The 13,841-nt window shown below is 38.8% G+C and overlaps 4 protein-coding genes across 6 annotated transcripts in view; 2 read left to right on the forward strand and 2 right to left on the reverse strand.

The window, feature by feature from the left end:
• Sulf1 (Extracellular sulfatase Sulf1) overlaps positions 1–1,489 on the forward strand; it is a 78,194-nt gene extending 76,705 nt beyond the window's left edge. For all 3 annotated transcript variants that reach the window (XM_072002725.1, XM_072002726.1, XM_072002727.1), the window contains exon 17: positions 42–1,489. In XM_072002725.1, the coding sequence (XP_071858826.1) occupies positions 42–135 (94 nt within the window). In that variant the 3' untranslated portion in view covers positions 136–1,489. The remainder of the gene's footprint in view (positions 1–41) is intronic.
• Positions 1,045–2,957, reverse strand: LOC139986975 (uncharacterized). Its single transcript, XM_072002768.1, has 3 exons — positions 2,510–2,957; positions 2,365–2,433; positions 1,045–2,256 (listed from the first exon to the last, which is right to left on the reverse strand). The coding sequence occupies exons 1-3, from the start codon at positions 2,558–2,560 to the stop codon at positions 1,711–1,713; spliced, it is 666 nt and encodes a 221-aa protein (XP_071858869.1). The 5' UTR covers positions 2,561–2,957; the 3' UTR covers positions 1,045–1,710.
• An 80-nt stretch (positions 2,958–3,037) lies between these two features.
• Positions 3,038–4,151, reverse strand: LOC139986976 (ATP synthase subunit s, mitochondrial). Its single transcript, XM_072002770.1, has 5 exons — positions 3,983–4,151; positions 3,829–3,914; positions 3,564–3,766; positions 3,325–3,487; positions 3,038–3,251 (listed from the first exon to the last, which is right to left on the reverse strand). The coding sequence occupies exons 1-5, from the start codon at positions 3,992–3,994 to the stop codon at positions 3,146–3,148; spliced, it is 570 nt and encodes a 189-aa protein (XP_071858871.1). The 5' UTR covers positions 3,995–4,151; the 3' UTR covers positions 3,038–3,145.
• Positions 4,152–4,169: 18 nt separating this feature from the next.
• Su(var)3-3 (lysine-specific histone demethylase Su(var)3-3) overlaps positions 4,170–13,841 on the forward strand; it is a 101,458-nt gene continuing 91,786 nt past the window's right edge. The window contains exons 1-11 of the mRNA XM_072002736.1: positions 4,170–4,294; positions 4,471–4,660; positions 5,180–5,408; positions 5,484–5,635; positions 5,699–5,860; positions 5,933–6,049; positions 6,132–6,308; positions 6,399–6,659; positions 6,723–6,860; positions 6,961–7,034; positions 7,119–7,267. Coding sequence (XP_071858837.1) covers positions 4,637–4,660; positions 5,180–5,408; positions 5,484–5,635; positions 5,699–5,860; positions 5,933–6,049; positions 6,132–6,308; positions 6,399–6,659; positions 6,723–6,860; positions 6,961–7,034; positions 7,119–7,267 — 1,483 coding nt within the window. The 5' untranslated portion in view covers positions 4,170–4,294; positions 4,471–4,636. The remainder of the gene's footprint in view (positions 4,295–4,470; positions 4,661–5,179; positions 5,409–5,483; positions 5,636–5,698; positions 5,861–5,932; positions 6,050–6,131; positions 6,309–6,398; positions 6,660–6,722; positions 6,861–6,960; positions 7,035–7,118; positions 7,268–13,841) is intronic.

Here is a 13,841-nt window from a genome sequence, read left to right on the forward strand (position 1 = left end):
TATATTACGTTTGATATACTGAACTATTACTTGTTATTAAGGAGCGTTTGGAACAGACGAAGCAGAAGCTGGCAAAGTAGTTGGAGGCATCATCAAGACGCGATGAATTATCGCCGACACAGACATCAGTACTGATAATCATGGTTCGTTTATTTTTCTTTGGACAAGTCGTCGAAGGATGCGTGACAGCATTGCCTTAGATGTATATTAATTTCGCGATGCATTTAATAACGTAATTTATTTAGTGATATTTAATTGAGAAAGGATACGTGATATTTAATTGAGAATGTTCGGATTCTATTAATTAGACTCGCGTTGCTCGATATGAGTACACCGTGTATATTTTTAACATTATACTTCTTATGACAAAATTATTGCGACTGATCGGACACGTATCGCGTGCACTATAATCACGCGTATTTAACAATCGAAAACGATCTAAACAATCCTTTTTTTACTTAATAGCCGATATTTTTTATAATAATTTATTTACTACTACATCCCTTTAAGTCTCTTTATACAAGAAGCGAATTATCTCGAATAAAACTATATTTGCCTAACGAGATTTAGAGAAATTTTAAAAAATCTTCGATTATCCAGAACTAGCAACACGATACTTCTTTACGAGGTGAATAACCGATATCAGTAGCTTTATAGACAATAGAGTGTCTAAGAGGAGAGAAGGATATGAGAGTTCGTCTATCGCGTTAAAGAGCTATTTCAAATTCGAATTCTACGTGACTACGAACTGAAACGCACAACGAAAGAACAAAACACAATATAAAAATCGTCCTGCCAAAAGCCTTTTACCTTTCCTTACGAAAATTTCTATACGCCAATACGTTTATGAAACGTTTATTCTACCAAAACTGCCATTCGTTTAATTCTTTCCTATTGCCTTCAAGCAATCATGTTGCAGAATAAATTGTCACTTTTGTGTCTAACAATCGTTATTAGGACGTTTGAGTAGAGACAGGGAAAAGGAATGTAATTTAAGCCACAATGCTAAGACTGTACGAGTTTCAATGGAAACAATTAAAAAAGCAACTTTTAACATCATTTATTCTGCGTAATTTCCTGTCTTTCTAGAAACAGTATGAAAACTTTTGTGATTGCTACATCTAACAATCTCTGTTATAAAAAAAAAAAAAAAAAAAAATTGAATGCTAATGGATGCATATGCTGCTATAAGTATACAAGCAAAAAGTAAACTTCGCTTACTGAAAACGTTTGCTTGAACAATTATAAAAGAGTCTTAGACAATATTTGTCCTTTTACAATTTCTATTGTTGTAGTTGAAATATTACATATCTATACGTCACTATACAATAGCTAGATGCTTGTTTCCATTAGCATTTTATTTTTTTACAAGTATATGTCTGTGTTATGTACTAGATTCTCAGTTAGTGCCCTGAGGATATCTTCAAGATTTTGAAGTTAAAGCAATGTATTTAAATCATGTGAAATAAATAAATAAATACTGTCCGAATTGCGATTGATACTCCGTTCACTTAAGTAAAAAATGAACAAATTTTTCGATAATACAGAGAGAAAAAAAGATAAAAAGAAATTGAAAAAGTATAAACATATTTCTTTGTATCTTTTAATGTCTTTTACATAAATTAACAGGAACTTTAATAGAAAAATAATATGCATGAAGAAAACATTTCTGACTTCGAACATAATTCTTAATTAATAGATATGTAGAACTTAAAAATCAATAGTAGGATCAAAATCTTCATTGTCATCAAAGATGTTTTTTGCACTTCTAATTTCAGTGGTATTTTTGCTATACAAATTAGTACTTTCGCTATTATCATTGCTGCATGGTGCATTATCTATTTCTTCTGGTATAAAATTATCATATTCTTCCTCATTATCATAGATAAAATCTTGTTTAGAATCATTTTCATGAGAAAGATCGCTACCTATATCTGTGTGTTCACTTTGTGAGCACTCGTACATCATATTATTATCAAGATGTTCTATATCATCAGATTTCTTATAATTATTGCTCTGACTACCTGCAGCTACAAAAGTATTAGATCTAATCTCTTCTGGCGTATCTAAATATTTTGCCCACTTGCTTTCAACTTTTATATTTGGCTTTGGTTTTTCAGGATGATTATTCATATAGTTATCATTAGTACTGTTACATCCACTAAAGGATATATTCTCCTGAATCTCATGTTCTTTCATAAGATTTAATTTTTGAACCATAACGCGACAATCTCTACCTGAGCCTTTAAAATAAGCCTAAAAATTGCAATTATCTGCTACCTTGCACGTATGACATTTATTTTGTGATATATTATGATGAACATTGAAATTAAGATCTTTCTGTAATAAATGAAATTAACTAACCTGTTTGAATGTCTGTTTAAAATTACATATTTTGCATTGCCATTTCTTTGCTTTCTTGACTATGTGAACCTATAATTCATAAATTATTAGAAATCGAAGGTTACAATACCAATTGACAATAAATTACTGCGCATTTGACAGTTACTTGATATGTTTTACACGAATAACAGCGTAAAATGTTCAATTCCTGTGACATGATGCTAATTTATAGAAATATGATTGCAAAGAACGCTTTCTAAGGTTAAATCTATTATGTTTCAAAGAATAACACTTTTCAAATTATTTCAAACTTCGAATGCCTTTGATGCTTGAAAATGCAGCATGACCATTATGGCGGTATTATATTTTGGCGGGAAACTAAGCCGTGCCTGTAAGTTGTTCAATTTTCGGTATTTCCGATAGATTGAATGCTTCCGGTAGATTTGATTTGATTTATGCGTTCTAAATTTTACCATTTTCATTTGAATATTTTGTTATAAACGCGCAAAAAAGAAGTGAAAAGCAGCAATACCACTTCAATTACATCTTAAGGTAATAATTTTTGTAAAATATTTCTTGTTATTCAAAGCATAGCAAATTAAAGTTACTTCTTATAAAGATAGTTACTCTTAATAGCAAATTCTTATTGATGAATTGCAATAGATTATATTTTATCTCTGTTTAAAGGAACCAGTATGCATTCATATTTATATTTCATTTATTATGTTATACTATTATATTTACACACAATTCTTAACATATTTATCAAAAATAATTTAACTAATAATCAAGCATAAATCATTCATTCAAAGTCTATTTTACAATTGGGCAAAGCTTTGCTAAGTTCTTTCTCAACAGTATTATCCGTGATACTTGATAATCCTTTAATTTTTAATTGTTTTAGATTTCTGAAATACCAAAATATAAGTAACATTACATTTTGTTAGATATATCTTATTTATTTTTATATATATTACATACTTCAATACTTTTAATTCACGTAGTCCGCCATCATCAATGCTTTTACATTTTATAATTTCTAAATTAGTTAAAGAATCTTTAATAAGCGATAGATAGGGTATAGCTCTATTATCAATGTATCTGCAGCTTTCCAATTTTATATTTTTTATGTGTTTGCATCCTTCTAATGTGGTAACCCAATGAATAATTGTGATCATATACAAGCTATTTCATGTCATTAAATTAACTACAATACTAACCAAGATGTGGAAATCCTACATCACATATTCCAGCATTATTTGCTTCAATAGATTCAATGTAATAGTTTCCACTAGATGGTAATGCGTTATAATCAGTTAATGGTTCAGAAAAATCTTTCCATCTGACAGATGCTCCATTTTTTAAAAGCCATTCTGCACAAGCACGATCCGGACCAATTTCCTTTATACGGTCAGCATCAACTCTTTAAAGAAATGTTTATGTATTTTGTTTAATGAATCAAACAATAATGCTTTATTGTAATACCTATTAAATACAACAGTAAGCCAGTAAAAGAAAGGCCTACTTTGATTTCTTGTATTTTGAATTAAAGATGTTAATTTGCTTAATGTCTGAAATAAAAAGTATATGACAATAATCCTATTAATGGCAAAATAAAGTAAACTTTTTATAGCCTTACATAGACTGTCATTGTTCTTCTATTGTTTTAACAGTAATATCATTAAATAATTATAATATTACTCGAATCTTAAGGTTCTAAAAGCACAAGTTACTTAACCGCAATGTAAGAACCGAACTGCGCATAGAAAATCGTGTATATATTCATAATCCTATAATAGACCAAAGAACTATGGGTTCTAATCAGATAATATTTTGAAAGTTAGACAGTGCGCATTACTATTTACAATACAAGTTAAGAATTTATGTAAGGTGCAAACATCTAAGTAATAAAATCAGGATATTCCGATAGAGGGCGAAAACAAATTTCCCAGTGGGTAATACAAAATTTTATTCGAAATACCACAGTAGTTTCTCGATCACAAAGAAACGGTATCACTATGGGGAATATTGAATCATAATCAGATGGAAAGAATTCTAAATCATATGATTCCCAGCTATTAAAAGAATTTATATTAATCATTATATAGTATACATTGTTTAATACAGATGTCAATGATGAACTGCATTTCAGTGGGTTATACTATTCTACGTTACTCGTAGTCTCTGGATCTTATAATTGTATGTGCCGCCGGTTTGAAGAGTCAAAACAAACCTGTGTGATTACGTTTGGCAGTGATTAGGTTTGGCAGAAAAGCTACTAAATAGCAACGATATGAGTCGAAGGAAAAGAGCGAAGGTTTGTCTTGTTAGTCTTCTATCCCACATTTAATATTATCCATTACCAAATATATTCTTATAAGGATTATTATATGATGTGTTATTTAGTACACTGATTGTTACAAAGTTTTACTGTAATATGAATCAAGTGTTGGTTTTTCCATATTCCTTCATGAAATAGTACTAGAAGATAGAAATTCTTGTGTGGAAGATAATTCGCACACATGTACCTTGAATAATACTGTGCTGTAAATAACCAGACTAGGTTATGTTTTGGTTAGACTCATTATTTGTTACTTATCTTACTTTGTCAATAATCGTAAATTTATCTTTCTCTAATTAAAAGCGAGTATATTGTATGTAAATTAAAATAAATGTTTTTTATGCAACTTTTAATTCATCAACGTCTGTAGAAACTTTTAACCTATATGTTAAAGTAGATCTCTGTATACTTAATAAAGTTTTGGTTACAAATTGATTTACCATTGAATATTGCTTCTTTTATTTGTTATTTTATCATATTCATATCTATATATAGGTGGAGTACAGAGAAATGGAAGAGAAGTATAATCAAATGGAAGATGAAAATGCTTCAGATACATCGGAAAAATCTAAACCTGGTCTTGTTACTCCAGAAAAAAAAGCTGTGCCTGAAGTAAAAAAAGATACTGATACAAGTATATCACAATCTGTATCTACCTCTTCTGCTCCAAAAATTGAAGTAAAAGATGAAGATGATCAAGATAGCGATCATGAAGATCCTCATGGTAAGTCTGTCTGTTAATGAATCTGTTAATCTTTTCTGTAATTGATTAAATTTTAATTTCTATATTTAATTTTAGTAAAGGAATTACTTAATGGTTTGGAGGGAGCAGCATTTCAAAGTCGTCTTCCATTTGATAAGCTAACTTCCACAGAAGCCGCTTGTTTCCCAGATGTTTCTGGTGGACCACCGCAGACCCAAAAAGTTTTCCTTCACATTAGAAATAGACTCGTAAGAAACTTAAGTTAAAAAAGAAAATTGCAGAACTTTTATGTATGAATGTTTTTATTTCAGTTGCAACTATGGCTTGAGAATCCAAAGCAACAATTGATAGTTGAAAATGCTCTGCCAGCGATAGAACCACCTTATAATAGCGACACTGTATTGGCGCGTCGAATTCACGCATTTTTAGAAAGACATGGTTTTATTAATTTTGGAGTATTTAAACGACTTAAGGTGATATATGTTTTTATAATACATTTTCTACATGAATACTATTTATAACAAATTATTGTCTTTCTATTTTAGCCATTACCTACGAAGAAATTAGGTAAAGTAATCGTAATTGGAGCAGGTATTGCTGGTTTAGCTGCTGCTCAACAAATGCAACAATTTGGCTTAGAAGTAATCGTACTCGAAGCACGGGTAATTGTTATTTAAAATTTTATTTTCCACTTAAAAAGGTGTGTAAGACATATGTTTTTCACATAAGTTTCTGATTTTATAGGATCGTGTTGGTGGTCGAATTGCAACATTTCGTAAATCTTCATATATCGCCGATCTCGGTGCTATGGTAGTTACAGGGCTAGGTGGAAATCCAGTGACAACGCTTAGTAAACAAATCAATATGGAACTTCATAAAATACGACAAAAGTGTCCTTTGTACGAAAGCGATGGTCAAACGGTTAATATAAATATAGTACATTTAAATGTTGTAATAATTAAATGTTTAAAACAATCATTTATGAAGTTTTAATATTTTTTCCGCGGATAGGTCCCGAAAGATAAAGACGAAATGGTAGAGAGAGAGTTTAACCGGTTACTGGAAGCTACGTCGTATCTTTCACATCAATTAGATTTTAATTACGTGGGTAGTGCTGGATCAGGACAAAGTGGTAATACACGACCGGTTTCCTTGGGTCAGGCATTGGAGTGGGTGATACGTTTGCAAGAGCAAGGTGTCAAACAGCGCCAAGTTGCTCATTTGCGTTCCGTACTATCGCTTCAAGGTCGGCTTATCACCAATCAACATAGGGTAAGTATTCGAATTATTTATGCTTTGAATTTTTAGAAAATACTAATAGTTCTTGTATTATAGATGATAGCGATCATGGATCGTTTGGTCGAATTAAATAAACAGTATAAAGAAATGACTGAGAGTAAATTACAAACACGTGATATAACACAAGAATTTGTAATACGTTCTAAGTTGCGTGATCTTCATAACGCATGCAAGGTATGGTCTTTTTTGTTTGGTTTTTAATATCTTTACTTATACAGTCTTTATCTTTTTTATACAGTTATTTATACATTATATACTTTATTTGCTATATCAGGAGTGGGATCAACTTTCTGAACAACAGAAAGAAATCGAAGCGAAGTTACAAGAATTAGAAGCCTCCCCCCCTAGGTAAGTTTCCTTCGATATTTGTTACACAATATCTTGCAAATTAAATTCTTCTTGGTATGTGCAATTTTTGTTTCCTGTTCACAGTGACGTATACCTTTCTTCGAAGGACCGTCAGATATTGGATTGGCACTTTGCGAATTTAGAGTTCGCCAACGCAACTTCGCTATCGAATCTGAGCCTGAAACACTGGGACCAAGACGACGACTTCGAATTCACCGGCAGTCATCTAACAGGTAAGTCTTTTTAACAATGTTACATAAACTAGCGTTTTGCTTTATTAAATTAGCTGTTGCTGACTTTCACCGGGCGAGCGATTAGAGTTTACTTAAATTGCCAGCTAAATTGAGCGTAATTATTATAGTTGTACATAGCGATACGTTAAACACGCGAAAACATTCTAATTTCATGGAGCGTGCGTGATTCGTCGGGTTTCCCCGCGCGGCGTAACGCGTATACGGCATTATATCGACGTTCTCGAGAAATTGCTTAACCAGCCAGTAGATGGTATAGATAACAGGTGAATTATTCGCGGGCTGCATCTCCTTTACAGGCATCGGATAGTCTCTCGTACTCGGTGTCCGTACAGTTGACTTTATCAACCTTATTGAAAGTCGATAGCATGAGATTCCGTGTAGATAGTACGCTATATCCCTTAACCGATCGGTTACCAGAGTTCTCATTATGTGAAATTATACTATGATCATAGCGTGTTCGCTGTGCTAGAGCCTACTAATGCGTTAACAAAAACGAAAACAGCGAGAAATATGACTATAGATAATCAAGCGGTTTCGTATTTTACACTGTTCGAGTGTTCTCTCTGTTCCTAACTCCGAAGTCTAAGTTAACGGTCTACCTTACTATTTCCTTAATCATTATCTCAAGTATTTACATTAAACAACTGAGCCTCTCCGGAAATAATTGGCATTCCAGTGCGGTTCGAATGATCGTATCGAAGCATTACAATAAAAACTGTTAAAAGCTTCTGGGCGTAACTTCGTGACGTGCCTTTGCGTTACCATTCTCTGTTGCACTCATATCGCGTATCGGACTCATGACAATCGAAAAGACAGCCTCGACGCGAACGTGATCTCAGAGCCTTTCGAGAACCTTAATGACGTTACTTGTAATTCCTACTACACGATTCACACCCGGAAGCATCTATCGTTTCAACTGGGAGAATCAGCGGCGTGAATGGTCAGTCGTGGATCTCGCACGAAATATCGTCCCTAGTAAACGAACGGTAAACGCAGCTTTAATAGATACCCGAGGTGGACGTTAGTGGATGTTGCGTATCAGTGGACCGTAACCCAGCGAAGTAACGTGGTCGCGCGTGTCGCTACCGCGAAGCACACTCGACTGACAGTGAGCGAACGAACCGGTCGAGTCAGGCTCGAATTCCAATATTGCTCCGCTGTCGTTCGAGCGACCACGCAGTCGAGTGCATCGTGCGAGAGAGCGAACTCGAGCGAGCGAAGTGAATGCGCTCCTTGAACACAGGCTGAAACAAGAGACGCGCGAGGAGGATGCTGCGCGCCCCCGTTCTTACGGGGCCACGGTACGCGGCCATGGTGGTCAATTCGAAATTAAAGCGATGCCCACAGTCCATGACTGACGTGCATCGGTTATCATGACGGCCCCTCAGGTTCTTCCCAGCGATTAATGAGATGTAAACAATTTAACGCTAAATTAAGCACCACAATAGGTTCTCTGGTGAATCTTTGGTCGAAAGTTGGGGCCGAACGGCGGATCCTCGATGTAATCGGTTCTCCACCGAGCCTCGAACTCCTCGCGGTCCTCCAACTTCGGTTTACGCACCATCGGTTCCTTCTTGGTTTCTTTCCAAACGAATCCCGACTGTAGGGTTAATAGCCACTGACCGCGAAAAGCGTTTAGGCCGAAATATTCTTTGAGATACTTTTTTCGCTTTGAATATCGCCGACCATAGTTCCTATTCCTCCGTTAACTTTTAGATCGATGTCACGTCTCATTAAACTCGCCGAATTATGCAAATATATTATTACACAAATCTACTGCTGTCCTTTGCTAGCGAGAAATACCAAGGTACCACTGATTCGTGATGATGCGCGGAGATTCTGTGTCTTTTTTATGAGAACGCAACCAGAATGCATTCCTCCCGGTACAATATTTTCGTGTGGATGCGATTTTGTCGGGGAAACGATTTGGTAGTAAAATTCAGGAATGTACAGTGTACAGTCGTCACGGTGGTCATCAGCATCGCGACGATTCTCTGTTCCCCTGCGATCGGTCGTATAATAAAGAGTTATCGAGCTTTGTTTGCGAGCGTGGACTGGTCTCGTCGTTGGTATTTTCGATCGTTTGTTGTCAGTCTTTGGATTGGTAGGACGAAAACGTAGGCAGCTCGATATTATGCGTGTATATAGGTACATGTAGCGTGTACGAGATGGAAAGGTGGATATGGGCTCGTGAAGGGGCCAGGGATGGGCCATTTACGACGTATCGAAGTCTTCTATACCGTTCGTTGACTCCGATCGTCGCATTCCACGCCATCCGCGTGTCGCTACCAAAATTATATTGTCGTAAAGTCGACTTCACGCGCACCTCGCCGATCTTTTCCTTCTCGTAACGTTTGACAGTCTTATGGGAGAGTTACAGGAATACAGTTCCATTCGTTCATTCATGAAACACCTCCATCGGTATTCGTCGTTGCTTCTGTGAAAGAACTTTCTCCTACTTCGTGTCCCTTTTCGACTTTTCTCCGGATGCGTTTGTCAGACTTAGATGCGGCTACGTCAGCACGAAAATGCGGCATTAATCAGCCTCTGCGGTATTAATTGAGAAAGTTTAACAAGTTCTCATCGGGTGACTTTTAAAGCGCATTAACCGATCGAAGCCTTCTGTCGGAAGATAAATCGTCGATCGATAAATACTGAAGTGGAATACGTAACGATTCCGCTGGCAAAAGTTCCGAACGCGTTTCTGCAGCTCGTCGTTTTAACGTCAACTTACCTAGGATATTTACGGGCGGGGGAAGAATCCGGAGTATCTAGGCTGGAGTTATTGCCTCGGACTCAGAGATCGAAATCAGAGAGATGGAGTTAAGGATCGGCGTTCGTTACGACGACCTGCGACCAGGTCTTCGAGCGCGTTTCGTATTTCCCATAATAATGTTCCAGTCGGTTCTTTGGAGAAATTTACGAACCAAGGAATACCAAGGGAATATAGGGGAGAATCGGAATGGCGCGCAGCTTAATGAGCTTTCGCTTTCGATCTCCGATCGATTTTGGAGTCGAAGATGTTACCGAGACCGTTGGAAATAAACGGGACGGGAACCGTGGCGATCCCGGGCTCATTTGCCGAAACAAGCTCCGTCGAAAAAAGTGTAAAATAGAATGGGTGTCGAAATGCGTCGCCCAGTGTTTTCGGTTAAGAGTTGGATCCAGAAGAGGGACCAGCCAACCAGCAGAGGAGAGACGCACCGTGGTGTTTCCCCGACAGGACGAAAACGTAGGCAGCTTAACATTAGTTGAGCCGAGAGCTGGATAGCAGAGGGGGCCTCGAGTGGTAATTTACGAGGTATCGAAGACCTTGTACACTCCTACCCGCCAACGAGTCGGCCTCGCCCCGCGGAATCCAGTCTTGGCCTTAACGCACCGATACCTTTCCCATGACCACTTTCGGCCTATCTGTGCACACCCGGTCTGTACACACGTACGTCAGGTACGGCTGCCTCTCCGGGCTCTTGATGTTTGTGCCTTTACCATTTACAGTGCTCCTCGTGTCGACGACGCGGTAGGGTACCTTGTCGATATAGTCTATCTGGGTCTGTGCTCTGCTGGCTCTGCTCCGTGATCCGCGTGATTTCTCTTCTTAACGTCACCTATCGCCCGTGAAGTGTCAACGAGGCGATTTCTTAGCGCCGGCTTGTTCCTTTGCCCCCATGAACAAATGGTTGGCCGACACGCGTCCTGAATTAAGTCCTTCTATCCCGGCAACGTCGATACCTTTCCACGCTTTCTGTCTCTGCGTCTTTTTTATCCGCTGTTACGCTCTTCTTTCGAAATTTACTTTTTGTTTTATCATTGAAGTAGATTCTTTTCTCGAGCCTGATGCTCGTTTTTTTTTTGGTTTCGTTCTTATCCCTCGTATCCTGCTGGCTGATTACCATATTCGAAGATCGATTCGATCGAACTAATCCCCGCGATTAGAGATCGTACGGTAGCCTCGTAGAATAATAACTCGACTCAACCGGAGCATTCCGTGTCAACATGAAATGTGTCGGCTTGCGGTCGAAGCGTAATTAGGTCGCCTGTAGGGTATGATATACCCGAACAAGAGATAGACCCTGGTCCCCAGAGGTTCCGAAGATTGACCGATATCGACCAGCGTGTCCAAGCTCCCCGAAATCGTTGATTAATAACGTCGCAGTGGAAAATGGCTCGACCTGTAATTGAATCGTTCCACGGACGCTTTGGTAACGAGAAAGTCGTGTACTCTCGACCTCGATGCCGCTACAATTACCTCCGATCCGCTTTATTTATCGGCGCGACTTTATTCGTCTCGAAAACGCCCGGCTCGAACGATCCACCTTCCAAGTTGGAAGGTGTTAAGTGACGTTCTGCGATTAAGTATCTTGGTTTTCGCGGCACGTGTGTTAATCGACTTCCGAGTCGTGTCAACGGGACTGATTTACGCGTGGAAGCCGAGGAGGATTCATTCGCGTCGATAACAAAACTATGCGCGAGTACGCGCGCGTGAAATGACGCGTTTAAATTTTCTACACGCGCGGTCGAGAGTGGATTTCCTTGACGCGAGGCGTTAAGTCACCGATAGATGTACTGGCAACGCACTTCGCGAGTAGCTTAGAGGTCATGAAGTTGTCGAGCCGACGAATTATTTCCCCGTGCACTCTGTGTAACCTGTACTTTGCCGATCTGTCGTCGGTTATGCTCGCTGGTACACGCTCGTAACTACGACTGTCCCGTGGATTTAATGGAATCTCACATACGACAAACGTGTACCAGATACTACGGTATCACAGTTCGTCGGTTGTTTCGTGCCAAATTTCGTTCTCAATTAGCCGAGGCCCGGCTCATCGATCATCCATCGCGCTTGATCACCGTGTAGGCGAGATTATCGCTGGCAGCTGTGGACGCGAACCCTTTCGTAAGACCTTGTTTCTTCGGGAATGTTGATGAATGCAACAACCAACTACAGGAAATCTTGTTACGTTCACCTAAAGAACCGAAAGGGTGTCAGCTGATCTTGAAAGGCTGTCAGTTAGAACACGTTCCGTTGCACTGAACAATTTCCAATGGAATGTGTTCCGTGTACTGTCGCGCGTTTCACGGACCGACCTACCGCTTCGACGAATCCAGCAGTCCCAATTTGGAGATACAGGGTGGTACCACAGAGTGAGAAACGAGACGTGTTTTCGTTTTAACCCTACGGGGTGGATGTAGAATGTTCTTTCCTCGTAAACGAACGACAGATACTCTTCGAAGCGACCTTTCCGGATCCTTTCATCCGTTTCCTACGTTTTAATTAGAATCGTTTCGACGATCTTAATTAGAAGGCTGGGGCAAAGAGACGGTGGCTGCCTTACTTACGCTTATTGACCAGCGTCTCGATGAGGGGCGTAACGGCGGGCTTAAGTTATTCGAATAATTCGAACGTCAGGGACGAGGCTTCCGTGGGAGGCGGTGCTCGCGACCAAAATTGAGAAGCGGGCAAGTCGAATTGGCAGTTGTACGATATCGTACACCCTCCGAGTCGGCTTCCAGGTTCCGTAGCCGCGCTACGTAACTAGCTGGTGTAAATTTCGTGCACAAAGTTCGCCTTAACCGCCGACGTAATCGGCGAACGACGAGCGTACTCGATGTCTCTGGTTAATACGTTCTGCTTGGCGTTATTTTATGCGACTTTCGAAATGGCAATTCTCGTGATACTAACGTACGAAGAACTAATCGTAAGTTATTAAAAATTTGTTCCTCAGTTTCTCTACCATATTTTACTGGAAAAACTTTGCACTTATCTGTATGCATATTATAGACTGTTATATTACAAATGACACATTTCGAAGAAAACGCGAAAAATATAAAATTTTCATTTCCGAAGAATCTAAAGGGACTTCTTAGTGAAAGGTTTTGGCATGTATCACCGGTGGTACACGCGGCATGGAACATGTTAATAAGCTTACGCCTCACTCTTCACTACCGCGACGACGAGGACCATGACAACGACGTCGCTACATTTTTCAAATTAATGCCCGGTAATCTTGGCTGACAATCGTTTCAAACGGGGATTACGTGACGGGGTGACCGAGAATGATTAAACGGGGCCTGGCTACGTGACGGAGAGAAGAATGACGGTGACCATGTTAATGTCTGGCCACACGCCATACAACGATTACGCGGCCTTTCAGCATCCTTCGCGGTGCATTTGCGCCGGCTAAAAACTAGTATCTGCTCGGCCGCGGAGAGTTTTCGCGGGGTATTTATCTTTTCACTTAACGGCCGCGATGATGTCTGTTTTCGCGCACGCCTTCGACTCAGTGCCTCGGTGTACCATTGATGCTTTCTATCTGTTTAAATACGTCTTCTTAAAAGTACGTATTTATCAATATTTTTTCCGTCGTCTACGATGATGTCGTTGGCGTCGAAACCGTATAGGGTACTCGATCATCTCACATGGATACACGTAGCTGTAATTTCGAAGACAGCCTCCGCCTCTTTTTCTGAACGTATAATTATAGCAAAGGGTTTTCACAGAGTCGTTTAAAGCCAACGGAGAGCGTACGCGAAGGTCAAAGGAAATAATTTTCAGTTA

The sequence above is a fragment of the Bombus fervidus genome, chromosome 4 (genome assembly GCF_041682495.2).
Source record: "Bombus fervidus isolate BK054 chromosome 4, iyBomFerv1, whole genome shotgun sequence".
NCBI lineage: Eukaryota > Metazoa > Arthropoda > Insecta > Hymenoptera > Apidae > Bombus > Bombus fervidus.